A 17,684-nucleotide genomic window follows, 5' to 3' on the forward strand; every position below is an offset into this window, starting at 1 on the left:
GGTTGCATGTTACGCAGGCATTAGCGAAGTGATTGGATTTCGGCCAAAGAAGTTTTCGGGCAGGGATAATGATGGGATAGCCAAGTGATGAGTTTATGGTCCTTTAAATGGGTTTCTTAGTAAGTTGATGGTTGGTTTTCGGACGTTTGTTACACTCTCTAGATTTCTATAAAAAATGCTCTGTTTATATTTTATAATAAATATATTTAAATAAGATACATTTTCTCAATCTGGCATTCTATATTCAATCAATGCTCAATCCTCCTTTGCAGTAACCACACACTGCAGATCCCATTGACCATTTCAAGCTCATGAATGGAATCAAAAGCCAAAACCACAGCCAAAGCCACTGCAGCCATTCAGGCATTTACACATTCCACTTTCAACAAGATTCTTGGCTGGGTCCGGCTTCAGTTTCAATTTCGGTTGCATCTCTGGCTACGGCTGCCACAATCCAATTAACCTTTTGACATTTCGCGACAGGCTGAGTGCGGCCAAGACTTCTTTCTTGGCCACTTGGCAATGGCTAATGACCACGCGTAAATCAAATAAACTTGGCTTTATGCGGTTTATGCGGATGCAACCGATCGCGCAGAGCTGTGCAGCGCAATGGCTGTAATTAAAACACTCAACGTGCCACCACCTGACAAGCTCAAACAGAGCGCCGGCAGCTGTTACACAGAGAAAAACGTATATAGCCTTAAATATTCAAAAATTTAAGATAGTAATTGAATATATTTTCAAAATACACATAGAGATCTTGTCAAAGACAAGGCAATTCTTTAGGACCTCTTAAAAATACTAATATCCTATATTAAGCTGAAAACAATGTTATAATACTTATTTTCTAACATTTTTTCAGTGTATAAGCTTAATAAACTCTTTGGATAGCCTGGCACCAATGCGCATTTGGATTGGGGATTGGGAATTGCGGATTCAGCGGCTGTGGCTTACGTTTTGACACCTGGCTGAGGAAGTTTTCGGAAGGGGATGTTGCTTCTGATGCTGCTGTTGCTGCCGTTGCATCTCCTACGCCCACTGCAGCAATTTGCTCCGACGCTTACCACACCATTTAATTTCCACACGCTTCTAAGACGGCCAACGGAGCGCAACAATGCCGCCAGAGCGGGAGGATCGGGGCAGGATTGGGGGTGGTGATTGCAGTGGGAGGCGGTGGGCTGCCCACACGCGCAGATGTTGCTGCTGGCGGCGCGAGAAAAACGTGAGCAGATGCGTGGGCGCCATAAATCACCTCATGATTAATGCAAAGCCCGGTGAAGAGCAGGCAGCGGAGGAGGAGGAGAAGGAGACCAACTCGTAGTTGTGGATTTAATTGGAGCAGCAAATTGTTGCTAAGAATTCGCCGCCTGTTGAGTGCAACAAAATTGCCGCTGCTGCTTCTTTTTTTGGCGCGAATTTAAATAAAAAGCCCATTAAATGGGGGGCAGCCGCGTTGGGTTGGTCAAGCAGATGAGCAGTGCGATATTGAGAAACTGCGGCACAAATTAATGGCCAAAGATCTGTGGCATCCAACTGAAGATCCGCCGGGGAATGTGGTGAGAGAGTGGGAGCGTCGTGGATATAACCCCTGGCCCCTCAAAGAGCTCCCGTCGTGAATATGAATGCGAGTTGCTAGGATGATGGATTCCGCTAAGATAATTATATGACCGCGCTAAACTTGGCTGGTGAGTAATAAACATTTGCCCAAAGTGCTGTTTAATTTAACGATCCTAAATTGCTGGCAGTGTCTATGAGCATTTAAGGTTAACTGCAGCCATATTAGCATCTGATCAGGAATCGTTTTAGAAGTAAAGCCTGCAGTTTTAGTTTATATTTGACATTTGCGTTGTAAATATAATTACTTTGAAACTATTTATGCAATTCATTGTGATTTTTTTATATTTAAATATTTCAACCAATGAAGGTGATGGTAAGTTTTAGGGACTACGCTCTTATATATGCAAAATAGTCTTATTTAAAGCAGTTCACATCACGCATACGCACTGTTGTCGCTATGTTTTTTTTACTTCTCCCCTATTTGTTTCGCTTCTTTGGCCAAATTATCATGCATAATTACTTTGAAAGGTGATCAATCAATTCGACCCTTGCCAATTTGCATATTGACACCTTCTTCCCCTTACCCCACCGTCTGATTTTAGAGACTATTTTTGGAAGCACTTCAATGACTCGGCCCGGCCAGAAAGGCGGCTCTTGTGAGAAAAGAAACAATAAGTACACACGGATATTCGCATTATTTTCGATGCCCTTTGGCGCCACTTTGATGTGGTTTACGAGATGATGCTGGCTGGTGGTGGTGGTGGCCCATTTAACGCTCCATTATTATTACTATTATTGTTGTTTTTGTGTGGCCCACAAAGGCCACGGACGGCAAAGAAATTTGCCATCGAGCCCATTAAGTTTGCTGCTGGGCTCAAGTGTAATTAATCGTAAGTATTTACACAGCTCCAAGTATCTCAGTGGATATCAAGAGGGGCAGCGGCGCCTCCGTTTGGGTTTCGGGGTTTTCGATATTTCTCAAGGAACTTCAAGAGTAACTACACCCGAAGAAAGACATTAATATGAGAACTGATTTCATTTTTATTACGTTAACGATTTGTAAGGTTTTTATAAGTTAATTTATTATAGTTATTAACGTAGTCATTTAAGACAGCTTCCAGATAATTGAGTATTAGCTGTGAAGTAATTAATAACCAATATAAAAGAGTGTTGTGAGCTATTGTTTGACCTTTTATGGCTGGCTTAGGCGGTTTAACTAGTCAGCTATGGTTTATTGAAGGTTTCTGATTGAGCTTAAGGTCAATATTAAACATTACTATTACTATTTTTAATTGTGATAAAGAGAGATTAATAGATATATAAAAAAGGTTTGACATTTATTCTATAATAAAGATCCAAGAGTTCTTCTTAATTTAATTTTTATATATTTCCCTATGTGTAGCGATATGACATATTGACAGGAAAAAGGAGGCTGCTTCTGCTGCTGCTGCTGCAGGGGCACCAGAGCTTACCTACTGACAGACCTCAATTACCCTTACCAATTGTTATGATGTTTGTCTATTGCATAAACCACAACAAATATCCAAAAAACATCTCCGAAACAAAAATCAACCGATATTGGAACCGACCAACTGACTGACAGGCGGCTCTCCAACGACCTTGTCCGCGCTCGAAAACTGTATCAAGTAGCGGCAGGAAATTGGGTGACGACGCTCCTCCATACATCGCTGCATTTCGTAGATAAAAGTGAATGTTTATGATACTTCAGATCTCGAACTCTTGTGGTAACAGCCACAGAAATTCCCAACAGCGACTGGATTTGGGATTGGATTGCTATTGGGGTCTTGTGGGTCTGGGTTTCTGTTTCGGGTCGCGATTACGCAGCTCCAAAAATACTCGAGTGCCGAGAGCGAAATGGGAGTTAGAAAGTGAGTAGACCAGCGTGGAGAGACCCTTTGAGGGGCCTCAGCTCAGCTCAGCTCCCACCAGCCGCAATCGTTCGAACTTATTCGAATACTTTAATTAAGTAAGCTGCCACACTTATGCAATGCCCAGTTTATGTTCACCTAATTGATCCCACCGTTGTAATTGTTACTCTGTTATTGTTTCGGCGACGAAAAACACATTCGATTAAGCTGGAAATTAATAGAGCAAGTGTAGGGATAAATAAAGCTGGGTTTCAGGGGAACTGAATATAGGGAAAAGTAGCTGCACCTACCTTTCAAAAAAGCTTCTTTGTTTACTTAATTAGTTTATGCTTTAGTTGCCTTTATAAATTAAAGCTGGATAAAGTTTAATTTTCATAAAACTGCTTTAGAAATTCCTTAAACAAATTCAATCGATTTCTGAAAGGGCCTAAAGTTTCTTTAGGCCATTTCCCAATTGATTCCTCTTATTGCTCTTGCCCTGAGCTTAGCCTAGTTGCCCAATTCTGCCTCATCATGCCCACAATTATGCTGCAATGTGCCAACAGAGGGGCCAGCCTGCTTCAGTGGAGAACTCCTGGTGCACCAGGTACCACCATTGCCACCATTTGTTCCAGTGATTCCACCATTAATTCGGCCTAATCCTAAGCCATTGATGACACCACCGTACCTTGTGGGTGCCAATTAAACTGCTATTTAGTGCCCAGTGCCAAGAGCCCCTCGGTTCTTATTTATGCTCATTGATTCCTTGTCAGCCTTTTATTGCCAGAGCAAAAGATCTTTCTGTTGGCGGCAGGTGGAGAGCTGAGCTAAGCTAAGCCGACTCGAATGGGTTGTGAAAGAACCCGACGAAGCGCCAAATAAAAGATTTTTCGCAATAGCCCCCCAAAAATCATTACGAAAATTCTGCCAACTGCTAGTCGAACGTACGGAGGAGACTCGAAAGATTTTTCATTTAGCAAAAATCATATGTCAAACACTCAACAAAAATAGACGCTGCCTTCTGCCATTCAGCACATTCACCTGCCTCGAAACTGAGCCAAGATTGCTTCCTAAGCTTCCTTCTGGCTGTCGGCCGGGCTCAGACTCAAAAACTCTGGCTGAGTTGGGGCTTCATAATTAATCTGCTTTGGCGTCTCATTTTTGTGATTTTTTCTTGACGATTTTCTCGATTTTTTCTTTGATTTTTTCTCCATGTTTTTCTCGCTTTTTTTGATTTTGTTTATGTTTTTATTTGATTTTGTTTTGTTTTGTTTTGCGTGTTGCAGCAATGTAAAGTGGAGTCGCACTCGGAGTCCCCGACTTTTGATTACTAGTCGAAGTTGAAGCCCGAAATTGCATTGGCGCTAGCTTTAATAGATAGATAGATAGATGGATGGATGGATGCTTTCAAGTCTGTCTTGGATTTTTAAGATTTTTGTTTTTCTTCTGGGGTCTAAATTAAATACCCTATTGCGGGGGGTATAATATGGTAAGGAAAAGAATTTAAGAATTTAAAAACCTCTCATAAAAGAGTTCAAAAATGCAGGAATTCCTCAAGAAAGTGGAAATACTATAATTATAATTACATTTGTAAGACTATTTTATAGTGGAATTCTTCATCCTCCATTGATCCTTTGACCTCAGAGTGCAAGGGTATGCCAAGTTCGGCTGCCCAAAGTTAGCTTCTTTTCTTGTTTATATTTATTTATTATGATTATTTTTGTGTTTTTGTGGCATGCCACTCGAGCAGAAGCGGCGCCCCAGACAACGGCAGACAGCAATTCGGCTCACATTTGGCATCCTTAAGTTACACTTGCACATATTTGACGTTGTTTGCTTCGTTTTAGGCGACGAGGGTGGGGAAGATGATGCTGTCGTCGTCGTCGGTGGGGGGTTAGCAGCTGGCCAAGAACAGGCAGCCGAGAACTTTTTTGTAATCTATCTCATTTGCAAGCTAACCCCGCTGACTGATTGACTCAGCCAAAACAGCGAACAGTGCTCGCTGTTTGTTCAACAGACATTTTCACACAGAAGCCAACGAGCAGAGCGACAAGGTCGGAGGAATGATTGAATGTCTCTTAGCGCTGATCGAGTGCCGCCAGTAAAGGCTGAAAAAAGGGGAGCATTTTGTGCAGTGCGACCTTCGGATTTTGTTTTACCTGAACCTCAAAACAGGGGCTGACTAGAGCAAAAAGGGGTTAAAGGGGGCGCCTTTCGATATACATAGTTCCTTATTTATTATAATTAAAATATTTTAAGAGTTAATAAAGTCTGTAAAATATTGTATTAAATAGGGAAGAGAGGTAATGAGTGATTTTCTACCCAAAAAAATCCACTTTTTCCATCACTATTTCCCAAAGGTTTCCATAGCTTACACACCACCCCCGCGGCCATAAATAATTTGCCAGCCAATACGTGCATATCTAATTAGCTCAGCGAACTTCACATTCTAAAAAAAAAATATGTATCAGGCATAAAGAAGCGATTTAGGGGCCCATAAATGAGAGCCACAGGCACAGCAACCCACTATATCCACTATACCCACTGAACCACTGAACCACGTGAATCCGTGGCCCAAGAGTGGCAAGCAAGCAGGCAGGCAGTACTGCAACTGCAACTGCAACTTCAACTTGCAACGGCGGCAAACAACTGCTGCAGATTGCAGCGGTGCCGCATCACGTTGTTGTGACTGGCAGAGCCATCAAATTGTAACAATTTTTCACCTGTCGTCTGGGGCCGTGCATGATTATTATTACATCAGTGGAAAATCATAAATTCCGAAATTCGTGAGGCGAGAGCTGCAGATGCGTTGCAAAACATCCCATCTCCAAGCTCATCCTCGTCACCCACTCTCGTGGCAAGGCACAGGCTTCAGCTTCGCTTCAAGGAAGCGAATTTTCTGATGGAACAATGCGTTTGATTTATGCCTCGGAGACGAGGTTGGCGGTTGGCATCATTTTGTCAGAGTTTATTGAATTCGATGGCGAATCAATTGCACAGATAAAAGTACTACTTGATTTTGACTCCCCCAGAAAATGCCAAAGGAATTTATTCGCATTAAATAATAATTATGACCGTCGTTCGCCTATAACAAGTGGAATTGGAAAAGCAAGCAGCAATTTTCGGCTGCAGAGAGTATCTTTATCTTTAGGTTGCTGGCTGTAGATTTCAGTTTCCATCTCGGCTGGGTTACCCCTTCAAGGTTGCCAGCTCTTATCGCTGATTTGCTGCCACTTTTCGCAACTGTCAAGTCCGAAAATTAGGACCACAACTAATCGCACGGCCTAGAGTGTCCGTTTGAATGCCTTTTTGAATGATATTTGAGGCCAAGCAATTAATTTTCGGCGAAACAATTGCTTCCATGATGAGGGCGATCTCCAAAGGCGCTCAATTCGATTCGAAATTGATTTCGAATTGCTTTTCGCTCTACAAAAAGCAAGTGCACCGCGAGCTTCAGGGTTTATGCGTGAGTTAAGGTTGGGAATATAATTTTATATAGATTTTTAAGCTTGTAGAAAATTGATCAAATATTTTTGTAAATAATAACTGATTAATAAATGATTTTACTAGCAGATTTTATGTCAAAATTGATGTCAAAGTTTAGCTTAAGTTTAAGCCAACTCTGACTTGCAGTATCCTAAATATTTTCTAAGCCTATACCCAACTCAACTTAACGTGTAAACCCCTCTCCATGTGGTCCAATTACATGCCCAGCGGCATTTGTTCGGTTCACTGCAAAGCTTTCATTATCCGGCAACTTATTATTAATTGCTCGAAAAGATTGCTCCACGTTCTGCGAGGCGACATGCAAAACAAGAAAGGATGTGCCTTGACATTTGCCACATTTGCAGATGAAGATCGACGATCGCTTGGATAATGGTGATAATGATCGATCGGTAGGTCGATGTATCAATTGACTCCCCCACTCAAAAGCGGATCTCTCTGCTTTCGGCGATTTGCATTCGAGGTAATGGTAATGACAGCCTCGTCACTTTGCTTCACATGCCAATCGAGGCGAGGAGTCGAGCAGTTCCAGTTCCATGCCAAATGACAGGAATTATGCATGGGGGGGATTGCAGTTTCCAACTCCCACAATATCCCAGCTGCCACAACGAGACGTGTTCTGCTCGGTAAAAGTATGTCCAGCAGCACACAGAAAGAAAATTGGTATATAAAATCAATTAGGTGTCTTAAAATATAGGATAAACATGTTTCCTTATCGATTTTCAAACTTTACCTACAAATTATGAAATATTTCAGTTAAATTGAAACCCTTTTGTAAGCAGAATTACATTTTTTTAACTGCATCTTGAACAGCTGCCTCTCTGGTATCCCAATCTGACTTGACCTGCACCCATGCCGACCCACTGAATCGCCGTATCGCCTACCCAATCTTGCACAATCATCTGCATCTTCTGACTGGCTGACAAGCTGGCTGAAATCGAAAGTGTTTCCATGGAGCTGGGTTTCTTGGCCTAACTTGGCGCTATGGTAAAATTCCAAAATCATTTTTCTTGTTGATTTCTTCACTTGCTTTACTTGATGATCTTTATTAAAGTTTTCAGTGCTGTTATTGTTTTCTCTGTTTGGCTTTTAATTGTTTTATAAGCCAAAGCAAAAGACCTACAGTGGTGTTGTTTGTTAATCAACTTTTAAAAAATACAAAAATATTTAGTAATGTTACTAAAACTAGTAAAATTTCTAGAGAGGCGTGCCTTTAGACTTAATATAAAGAATTTCAAATATATTATATCAATATCAAGATAAATATCAAATCGTTTTATATTTTTTAGATTTTTACCAAAACACAGAAAGAAGAAAATTTTGACTTTAAAAGAACAAGTAATCCTTTTTAATTTATTTAAATTTTGAAAGCAACTATTCAAATATACAAATTAATTTATGCTGATATCTTGAGCTAAGCCTCTTTTGGTAGTTAATCTCTCAAAGATGCCCATCCTCAATTTTTTATCACCTCCTCACCCACTCCATTCCACAGTGCACTTCGACTTGGAGTTCAATTCAGATGAATTACAGACGAAAATCATATTTGTGGCCCGTTCCAGCGTGTCAGAGTTTCAATGTCAATGTTATAGTCAAGCTAAGGATGAGGCCGCCGGGGTTCAAAGCCATGGATCCATGGGTAACCCAACCTTTTTCTCTGCGGCTGGCGCAGAGTTCGCTGGAGTTGGAATTGAAGTTGGAAGGCGGAAGTGGGATCCAAGTGCTCATCGATGATATGCCAACGTGCGAGAATCGTAAGCATGTTGTTTGCTCGTCTATTAATATGTGTGCGCTGATTCAGTTTTGGAATCCGAGTTGATGATGTGGGTAGGCCCGCAGAAAGTGCCAATCAAAAGCCCCACCGAAACAGAAACATGTTGACCCCCACGCAAGAGGATGTAGCCGGAGCTCGAGTTCTTACAAGTGGCGTCGAGTTGATCCACACGTAGCGCGTCTAGCTCTAGCGCTTGGCAAGCGGATTAGCCGCGAACTCGTATCATCTTATCTCTGTGCAATCTCCTCCGGCATTCCAGGGCCGAAGGAGACAATGGGCCATTCAGCCCAACCGCTGACCCGCAGTGCATGCCATTACCCGGGGCTCCGAGCACGCACACTCGTCGAACGTTCTCTCCGATTGATTTCGGTCATCTAATGTGGCTCAAGTCGAGCTTAGGGATTGCGTAACCGCAACAGAAGCCACAGAGACCAGAGACCAGAGACAATCCCCGCCAAACAAAAGGCACATTTTTCGGTAGCTGCAACACCATCTCATTTGTTGCCTTGGCTGACAGTGGGAACAATTTTTATGACCACTGGGGCCGTAAATAAATCACAGGACCCAAAGCTAGCATCGCCCACAAAATGTAATGTTTAGTCACTAGCTTTTGTTTGCTTTTCGGTGTGTATTTACACAGGGGAAAAAAGGTTTTCTAAATTAAATAAAATTATTAATTAGAGCCTTAAGAAATTTGTAAAATATTTACTAGAATATTTTCAAAGATCATTACCAAATTGCAAAGACTATTGATTTCATTTCAAATAACGATTTGAATTATATATTTTCCATACTTTTTCCAAGTGTCCCTAATGCCACATCAATCATTGCACCTCCCCGGCCTGCCCCCTGATTGAGCTCCATCAGAATGCCTAAGCTGTGCGCAGCTTCTTCTGCCCCTCCGTTCTGTTTCAAGTTTAATTGCTTCGCATACGTTTTAATTATGCCGAGTACTCAGCACCCCAGTACCCAGAGTATACTCTGGTGCTCTGAGATCCAAGAGCTGGGAGCACTCGCAGCGACTAATTTGGCAATTTGGCCAAATGCACGAATGCGGCTAAGAAGACTGCTGCGGCTGTGTGAGTGTAATTACTTTATGGAGTGCACTGTGAATGCGTCTTTTATGACAGCCATTGAAGTGCAGAGCGCGATCGAGATCGCGTCCATTGCTCAAATGCCAGAGGTGAGCAGCCACGGAACATCCAACTGGGGGGCAGGAGATGAAGGAGATGGATGGCCAGAAGATTCCCAGGTGTGACCTTCGCGTGCTCGAGAGGAGTGACAAACTAGTTGAGTTTTGATGGAATGTTATCGGTAACTGCCGGGATAACTAGTTGTGAATGCAAAAGACTTCTTGAAAAGAGATTATCTAATTCAATTAGATTGTACAATGTGGAAAGTGGTTATTAATTAAAAATTAATGCTTTAAGATATTTAAAATCTACATAAAAGAAACTTTAATTTGAATAAGTCTATTTTAAAGCTAGAATAGAAACCAGATTTTAGGGGTTTTTAATTAAAAAACAGATTGTCTTAAAGAAAACATCTCCCAATTATTTATATTTATTTTAAACTTCTTTAATTATTCTGATATATAACCTTAAGAATATACTGTTTTAAGGGATCTTAGGAAACTCCTTCTATATGTTTTATGGTTTATATAATAAGAAGTTCCTTTTCTTACACAATCACTTCCTCATATCCATTCTATATAGTATACTATACACTCCACACCCAGCCAACTCAGATCTTATTCATTTCGATTTATTTCAGTTCAGTGCAAAATGTCAAAGTTTGGCAATTTTTTGTGTGAGTCAAGCGACTTTTACTCCGATTCTGGCAACGACCTTCGCGTCGGGCGAAAAATGCAGTCGGCGTGCCAAGAGCTGTGAGCCAGAGGAGATCACTCTCGAAAGATCATCATAAAGAGTGCTTCGATATATTCAAAGTGCGGCGCAATTTGAATTTTACATCAAAAGATGCCTTAATTGATTTGGTCCGTAGGTCCGTCTGTCTGGGGGGGCTGTGCATCGGAAATTATTGTAGTTTAATTTAAATTATACGTTGGACCGCCACTCGTCAGCATTCTAGGTTTCAAAACAAACACAGATACGAATCTGGCGATACAGATACGGGTTAGTTGTAAGTATTTCAAGGTCCACCCCTCTCGAAGCTCTAGAGCAACCAACCAAGCCAACAGGCATCAGCCATCGGGCATCAAGAAATTAGAGATCGTCATTGTCTTCGAGTTGGCGCATCATCACCTGGCTGGCTGGCTGACTGGCTGGGTGCCATTAGCTTCCCTCTCTAGTCTGCCACGTTCAATGTAAATTAGCCGATGCAGGAAATTAAATGATTTTTTAATGTGCTGGAAAAATGATTACAAACAAAATACAGTCTGGCCAAAAAGATGCTGAAAACCGAAAACAGAGCTCAAGTTGTTTATGGAGTGCTATTGAATATGAATTTCAACCGTGTTTCGCTCGAGAAGGGAGTGGAGTGGAGTGGTGTGGAGTGGGGCAAGGAATGCGGTAAACGAAGTTTTATTTAATTGTTTTGTTTACAATCCCAGACTCACATTCATGTTCATACACAACCCCGTATTAGCCATTATGGAGTTTGTTATAGTTTTTTCGTTTATTTGCATATATTTGCAAACATCAAACTTCAAATGATCTTGGCAATTACAAAACTCTGGCAAACTCTTTGCAGTTTTATTCTCTAATTTATTTTTATTGTGGTCTGCGGCAAGGTCGCATTATTACTTGCAGAAAAAAGCGCTTTTGCGGAATTGGCCGCCAAGGAAGCCCTTGCCTCATCCCTTGATCATTACGGGGCGGGGCAGCGCTTGGCCTTTGAATTTACTTTACAACTCATAAACTTGGCATTATCGAATGTGAAAGTCAGCTCGTGCCAAATCGCATAATGAGCTGCGGTCGCCTTATAGCAAAATGCCTGCCAACAATCTCATTTGATTCGCATTTTTCGATCAATGAGCCAAAGACAATTGACCAAAGAAATATTTGCAGATCGTGACGAATGCTACGCCCACCGTTTAAGTGAATATGGAATATGGCAATAAATATATTGAGTTACTTTTCCCCATCTTGTCAAGTGCGGTGTTTCGAGTACTTTTTGAAAAGAGTTCAAGTTTTCCTTTGTGTTATGCAATCGACTCTTTGATGGGATAAGCAAATATATTCAAATGTTATTAGATAAAACACATGTTGGGTTTTTGGGTGCAGGAAATAAAAATAAAAATCTGTATTTTATTTTAAATCGAAAATCTATGTACAAAATGGAAATGAAGGAATATAAGAAATGTTAGAAAAAACACTAATAATTACAAGAAAATAACTAAAGGGTTATTTCAAGGATTTTAATTATTTTCTTGGCTTTCTATAACTTATTTTTAAAGTCTGTATAATTTTCTATTACTAGTTTTACCAGTTTTATAAATTTCGAATAATTCTAGTGAACAGAATTTGGAATTTAATAAAGATAAAACCTTTTACAAACCCCTATTTAACCCTACAAGGATCCGATATGTTAAAGATAATATTGATCCCAATTATCCTGCATAAAAATCTCCAATTAAGTTCACTTAAAACTCTTTGTTAACATTTAAACCACTATTTCCAACTAAATTTCTGCCACTATAGCATAAATTTTCCCAGCCAGATAGATGTATATCAAGATAGCCTATCTGAAAATCGTTTTGAAATGCTATTTCCTTTGCTGTGCTCACATCTCAATTGCAGCTTATCCGACCTGAAACCATGTCAACGCCAATCAAAACAGCCGCATCTGTGAACTCTGGGGCATAATCCAGCCTAGCCGAAGACTCCCACGCACTTAGGGGGGGAAACAATTTGCTGCAGCATTACCCAAAAGGTAAAGGCAAACTGTTTCGAGTTCGTTGCCAGAGTCTTTTGTTTTCTCGCCTCGTGTGAGGCGGCCGCCGCCGAAGCTGCCGCTCGACTGACTGCGATCGGAGATGAAGATGCGTGGAGCAGCTGCCTCCGCTGAGCTCCGCTCACTTTGCTGCTGCCACTGGCTCGGCCGACGTCTCTGCCCGGCGCATGACTAATTCCATTACAATAAGTGTTTCTGCTATTACACGAAGAGCAACAAATGTTTATGGCCTGCAGCCGCAGGAGCGCATTACTCCCGCGTCGCGGATGTCGCCGGTGCGCTCATCTACGCTCATTTGCCGAACGCTGAGGCGAAGCCAGCAGCTATGTATGTGGCAGTCATCGTCAAAATGTTTGGCGCTTTAATTTCAAAGTAACTAGTTTACTATAACAAACCTCTTTTCTCGCGAGCGCTGAGAGCGATCTGCCAGCTCTTCCTCCTCTCCGTGCTTTGCATTATTTTGTAATGTTTTCTGAGTGCTCGTTCGGAGCTCATTTTTTTTTTTTCTAACCGAAAATTGAAATAACGAACTGGAAGAAGAAAAAAAACACTTTTTGGCGCGCAATTTTTCGAAGCCGACGTCGACGCGACAGCGTTCGTTTCAAATATAAATACTGGCCTACGAAATTGTTTCAGTATCACAATCAAGTCAACCATCTTCGCAAGAAGAACCCCAGCCAGCAGAGCAAGTTAACAAAAACCGTTTTCGTGTGTGCCAAAATCCCCAAACAAGTGACAACACAAAATGAAGGTATATAGAGATTCCACACCAAAAGAACTGTCAAGTCAAGTCAAGTGTGTCAAGTGGTGTGCAGTGTGAAACTGAGTCCTGATGCCAGGATATATGGGCAGAAATTGGAAGAGGATATATAGATACGTATAAACTTGTAAAGGATTAAAAGTAAAGCATCGAAAGGTGAAAAGTTTTGGAAGAAGTAGGCTGCCAGGATAATAAATTATGATTGCCAGTGAATCTAAGCATTAGAATTCAACAATACTTCCTTTTAGTTTTCCTTAATTAAATTAATAGCTAGCACTCCTCCCTTCAGTTGAAATAATTATTAAATCATATTTTAAACCCGTTTAAAAGAAGTGCCAAAAACAACAGCATGTAGCCCTCATTTAAAATCGATTTTTGGCAATTGATCAATCAATCAATTAAACAACTTATCAAGCTAATGAAGCCTTGATTGTCTCGGAAAGGGAAGAGAAGAAATACAAATCTTTGAGCCATATTAAAAGTCAAGTTCAGCAGGCCGATTAATCAAGCCAGGGGATCCGCATAATAAATTTCATAAGCTGCCATCAACGCGGCAAAGATAGCCATTCATTTGCCGAAGGCGGCTACTGTGTATTAGAACACGACACCTCCGATGATACATATCTCGTCGGTGCCTCGTCGTCCGCCTGGGAAACAATTGCAGCCAGCGATCCCATTACCTTTTCTAGGGTGTGGGTAACGAACAGTAGTAGCGGCGGGTCATTTTGCAATGCATAAATTAAACAAACTTTTAAGTGGCGGAAGAAGAACAACTGGACATGCCCAAGTACGGCGGCAGTCTGGCGATGACCAGGCGGCGATAAAAGGCAGACAAAGGCAATGCTAGACGCAAGAAGCTGTGCAAAGCATAGCATTTTAACGCCAATGAAGCATGAAAGTCATTGGGCAGAAGCTCTTTTAACAAAAAAAACTAATAAAAAAAAGCAAAAAAAACTTTCGGAAACCGGGTTGTGCAAGCCTACGCCACCGATGTTCTCCCACAGGTTGCCCGCGCCACACGGCGTATACTTAACATTCAGACGCATTGCACAAGAGCGAGATCAGCCCTTCACTTGCTTTAGCTTTAGCCAAAATCCGATCCGAGCTTCGCCTGAGACCCAATTACCGCAAAATTTGCATATGCCTCTGCTGTGGCTAAATGCTGCCAAGTAAAAAGACAATGCTGAAGCTGGCCAAAACAAAAGATTGTCAAGTTATGATTATGAGAGTTTAATGAGTTGCAAACCAGCTAGAAGCTATAAAGGGGTAAAAAACATAGATTTCACATGGGAAATTTTGGATAAACCTTTGATTTCTAAGGACTGTCATTCTGATCCTTGGGACTATCCACCGATTTGTAGGCATTTTGGTGGATCTTGAAGCCATACAATCTGACAAAGAAACAAGAGGATATTTTCATTAGGATTAAATAGGTAACAATTATACCTTCACCTGGGAGTAAATTTCTTATTGGTCCTCTTGGGTCTCGCTTCGGGATGCACCATAAACAGCATGTGCGGGAAGCCAGTGCCAAAGAAGGCCCCATCCAAATTAGAGTGGCGCGCCGCTTTCGGGTAATAGACATCGTTGCACTTGGGGCAATAGAGGCGCACCATTTCCTCGCCAGGATTGTCGGTCAGGCCGATGGGCAGCACCGCCTGGCGCTGGCAGAAGGCTCGCGGACAAGTGCCAAAGCCAGACTTGTAGAACTTTTCCAGCATCAGTTCGATGCCTCGATTGGTGAGAATGAAACGGGCATGGATCAGACCGTACAGCTTCTCAGCGCTGGCCTCCAGCTCCGACTCCGGCGGTATGTCCGAGGCCGAACCCGAGCTTAGATCAAGGATCACCTCCAAAGCACAGCGATAGTTGGTCACATTCGAGTCGAGGAAGTTTAGATTGAACTTGTCCTGAATATACTCCTCGTCCACCTCGCAGAAGAACTCGTTGCCGCGCTGTCGGCAGAACCAGTGGATCCAGGCGGTCTCATCCGAATCGGACATGGCTTTCGTATGCAAAGCTCTTGATTCCAGTGACTATATCCTAGATAGAAGACACTTTACAGAATTTTGAAAGACTTCCGTTTAAGTCTGAGTTTTAACTCATGGGTTTCCTAGTATTAGTTTTAAATTTTAATAGATTTACTTTTAACTTCCTGGATTCTTATGTCAACTTCTCCTTTAGTGCTTTACGTCGATCGCGCTGCTCGTGTGCCTGGCCGCCTGGACCCATGCGGAACCCCCAGTGCCCCAGAACCAGTACCTGCCGCCCAACCAATCGCCCCAGGCCCCGTCCAACAACTACCTGCCGCCCACTCAGGGCTTCCAGTCGCCATCGAGCAACTATCTGCCGCCCCAGCGGACTGGCGGCAATGGCGGAGCGCCCAGCAACAGCTACGGAGCTCCCATTGCTCCTCCTCAGGGTCAGTACGGTGCTCCGGCGCTGACGGGTGCCATCTTCAAGGGCGGCAATGGAAACGGCAACGGCGGATATGGCGGTGGCAACAACAACGGCTATGGACAGCGCGATGAGGAGCAGTACGGCCCGGCCAAGTACGAGTTCAAGTACGACGTGCAGGACTACGAGTCGGGCAATGACTTCGGACACATGGAGTCTCGCGATGGTGATCTCGCCGTGGGCCGCTACTACGTGCTCCTGCCCGATGGCCGCAAGCAGATCGTGGAGTACGAGGCCGATCAGAACGGATACCGTCCCACCATCCGCTACGAGCAGGTGGGCAATGGCAACGGAAACGGAAATGGCAACGGACGCAATGGCGGCGGCTATGATAGCAACGCGCAGCAGGGCAAGTTCAACGGCTATTAAAAGGGGGCAGAGTGGTATCCCGATTTAGGTCGACCCGCAGCTATACTCGTCTACTTCACGGGATCGCTGGCCGAGTATTAGGCGTCCACAAAGCCAGGGGGCCAGCGGTCGCAGTCAGTCTCTCTCTCTCTTCCTCTTTACTCTGCCTTACTTAATCTCTCCCCCTAGTGGGACGGCCGCCATTTTGCCATAGACAGGCGCGTTCTTTCCGTTTTCGTTTCATTACCGTTCGTTCCCCTAGCTGTCTCTATGACCGGAACTCCTTGCCGTTTTGTTTTGTTTAAGCGCCTCTTCATTTTGTGTTAGTCCACGCACACACACACACACAAAAACACACCCAATCACACACATTAAACACACACAAACATGTGACCATTACGCATTCATACATACATGCATAAGGATTGTACTTAGTTTTTAAAAAAATGAAAATGGAAAATTCGAAAGCGAAACGAACTTATGAGATTTTTGTGTATATTTAATAATTATTAAACGAATAAAGAAGCATTTTTGTATAAAACAAAGACAAAAAAAGAAAGACCGCCAAGTGTTTTGAATGGTTAAGAAATATGATTTATATTTTCAGGAAGTTTAAGTAAACTATTCACTTTTAATTACTGAAAAGTCGATTTAATCTTCTCTGAAAATATACACTTTTATTCCTTTTAATTTTGAATGGGGTAAAATAAATGTCACATAATTAATAATTACTTCTTCAGCACCCGCTCCAACTGTCCCTGGCTATTGTATCGGTAGACAGGATCCTTGAGCTGTCCCACAGTGGAGTAACTCAAACGGGCTGTAAAATCCTCATCGTTTCCATCCTGCTCCGAACTGAATGTAACTCTCTGGAGTTTGTTATCCTGGGATATTATAAAGTAGCGTCCTTCCCTGATGTTTGGTTGATTGGGTTCAGCTGAATCCTTAGGTGATACAGGCTCCTCCTCATCGGGGTAAACTATTTTGAAGCCTGGATCTGGCGCACCATATTGGTTTGCAGGACGGGAGCTGGGCTGCTTACTCACTGCTTCGGGTATATCCAATTGTTGGGAAGGATACACTTGCTCCACTCGCGCCTTGGTTACCTCTACACGCGGATACGAGCTCCTAGCCGGTAGATACTCATTGGGTAGATTAAAGGGAATCTGCGGTTGCCAGCCAGAAGGAGAATATGGAGCAAGACGGACAATCGGGGCCTCTGGATCTCCTCGAACCAATACCAGAAGAGCAAGCAATAGAAGAATCTTTAAGGAAGATTTGTTTTAAATATCAACTACACCGGATGAAATCACTCCCTACCTTTGCTAGCATTTTGATGAACGTTGCAATGGAAACTGCAGTGCAACGTCTTTAAGTTGCGCATTTTTATATTGACTTATATCGAACAACTAATGCCTTTGTTATGCCGGACACGCACCTTGTCGGCCTGACACCAATTGGACTGCATCTGTTCCATCTCAGCCTACATAGTCACGTATCC

At 42.5% G+C, this 17,684-nt stretch overlaps 3 protein-coding genes across 4 annotated transcripts; 1 reads left to right on the forward strand and 2 right to left on the reverse strand.

Annotated features, from left to right (window-relative positions):
- The first annotated feature begins 13,179 nt into the window (after nucleotides 1-13,179).
- On the forward strand, nucleotides 13,180-16,714 carry Cpr56F (Cuticular protein 56F). The gene is made up of 2 exons (XM_017169506.3): nucleotides 13,180-13,369; nucleotides 15,563-16,714. Exons 1-2 carry the CDS (start codon nucleotides 13,364-13,366, stop codon nucleotides 16,202-16,204), a joined length of 648 nt encoding a protein of 215 aa, XP_017024995.1. The 5' UTR covers nucleotides 13,180-13,363; the 3' UTR covers nucleotides 16,205-16,714.
- CkIIbeta2 (Casein kinase II beta2 subunit) lies at nucleotides 14,593-15,496 on the reverse strand. 2 transcript variants are annotated; one of them, XM_017169508.3, is made up of 2 exons: nucleotides 14,825-15,496; nucleotides 14,593-14,769 (listed from the first exon to the last, which is right to left on the reverse strand). In XM_017169508.3, exon 1 carries the CDS (start codon nucleotides 15,379-15,381, stop codon nucleotides 14,827-14,829), a length of 555 nt encoding a protein of 184 aa, XP_017024997.1. In that variant the 5' UTR covers nucleotides 15,382-15,496; the 3' UTR covers nucleotides 14,593-14,769; nucleotides 14,825-14,826. The 2 variants fall into 2 exon arrangements, with proteins under 2 accessions (XP_017024997.1, XP_017024996.1); XM_017169507.3 differs by having other exon boundaries at nucleotides 14,831-15,495.
- Nucleotides 16,715-16,863: 149 nt separating the features above from the next.
- Nucleotides 16,864-17,614, reverse strand: LOC108076715 (uncharacterized). Its single transcript, XM_017169677.2, has 2 exons — nucleotides 17,504-17,614; nucleotides 16,864-17,448 (listed from the first exon to the last, which is right to left on the reverse strand). Exons 1-2 carry the CDS (start codon nucleotides 17,513-17,515, stop codon nucleotides 16,912-16,914), a joined length of 549 nt encoding a protein of 182 aa, XP_017025166.1. The 5' UTR covers nucleotides 17,516-17,614; the 3' UTR covers nucleotides 16,864-16,911.
- Between the last annotated feature and the right edge of the window lie 70 nt (nucleotides 17,615-17,684).

Source organism: Drosophila kikkawai, chromosome 2R (genome assembly GCF_030179895.1).
Source record: "Drosophila kikkawai strain 14028-0561.14 chromosome 2R, DkikHiC1v2, whole genome shotgun sequence".
Lineage (NCBI taxonomy): Eukaryota > Metazoa > Arthropoda > Insecta > Diptera > Drosophilidae > Drosophila > Drosophila kikkawai.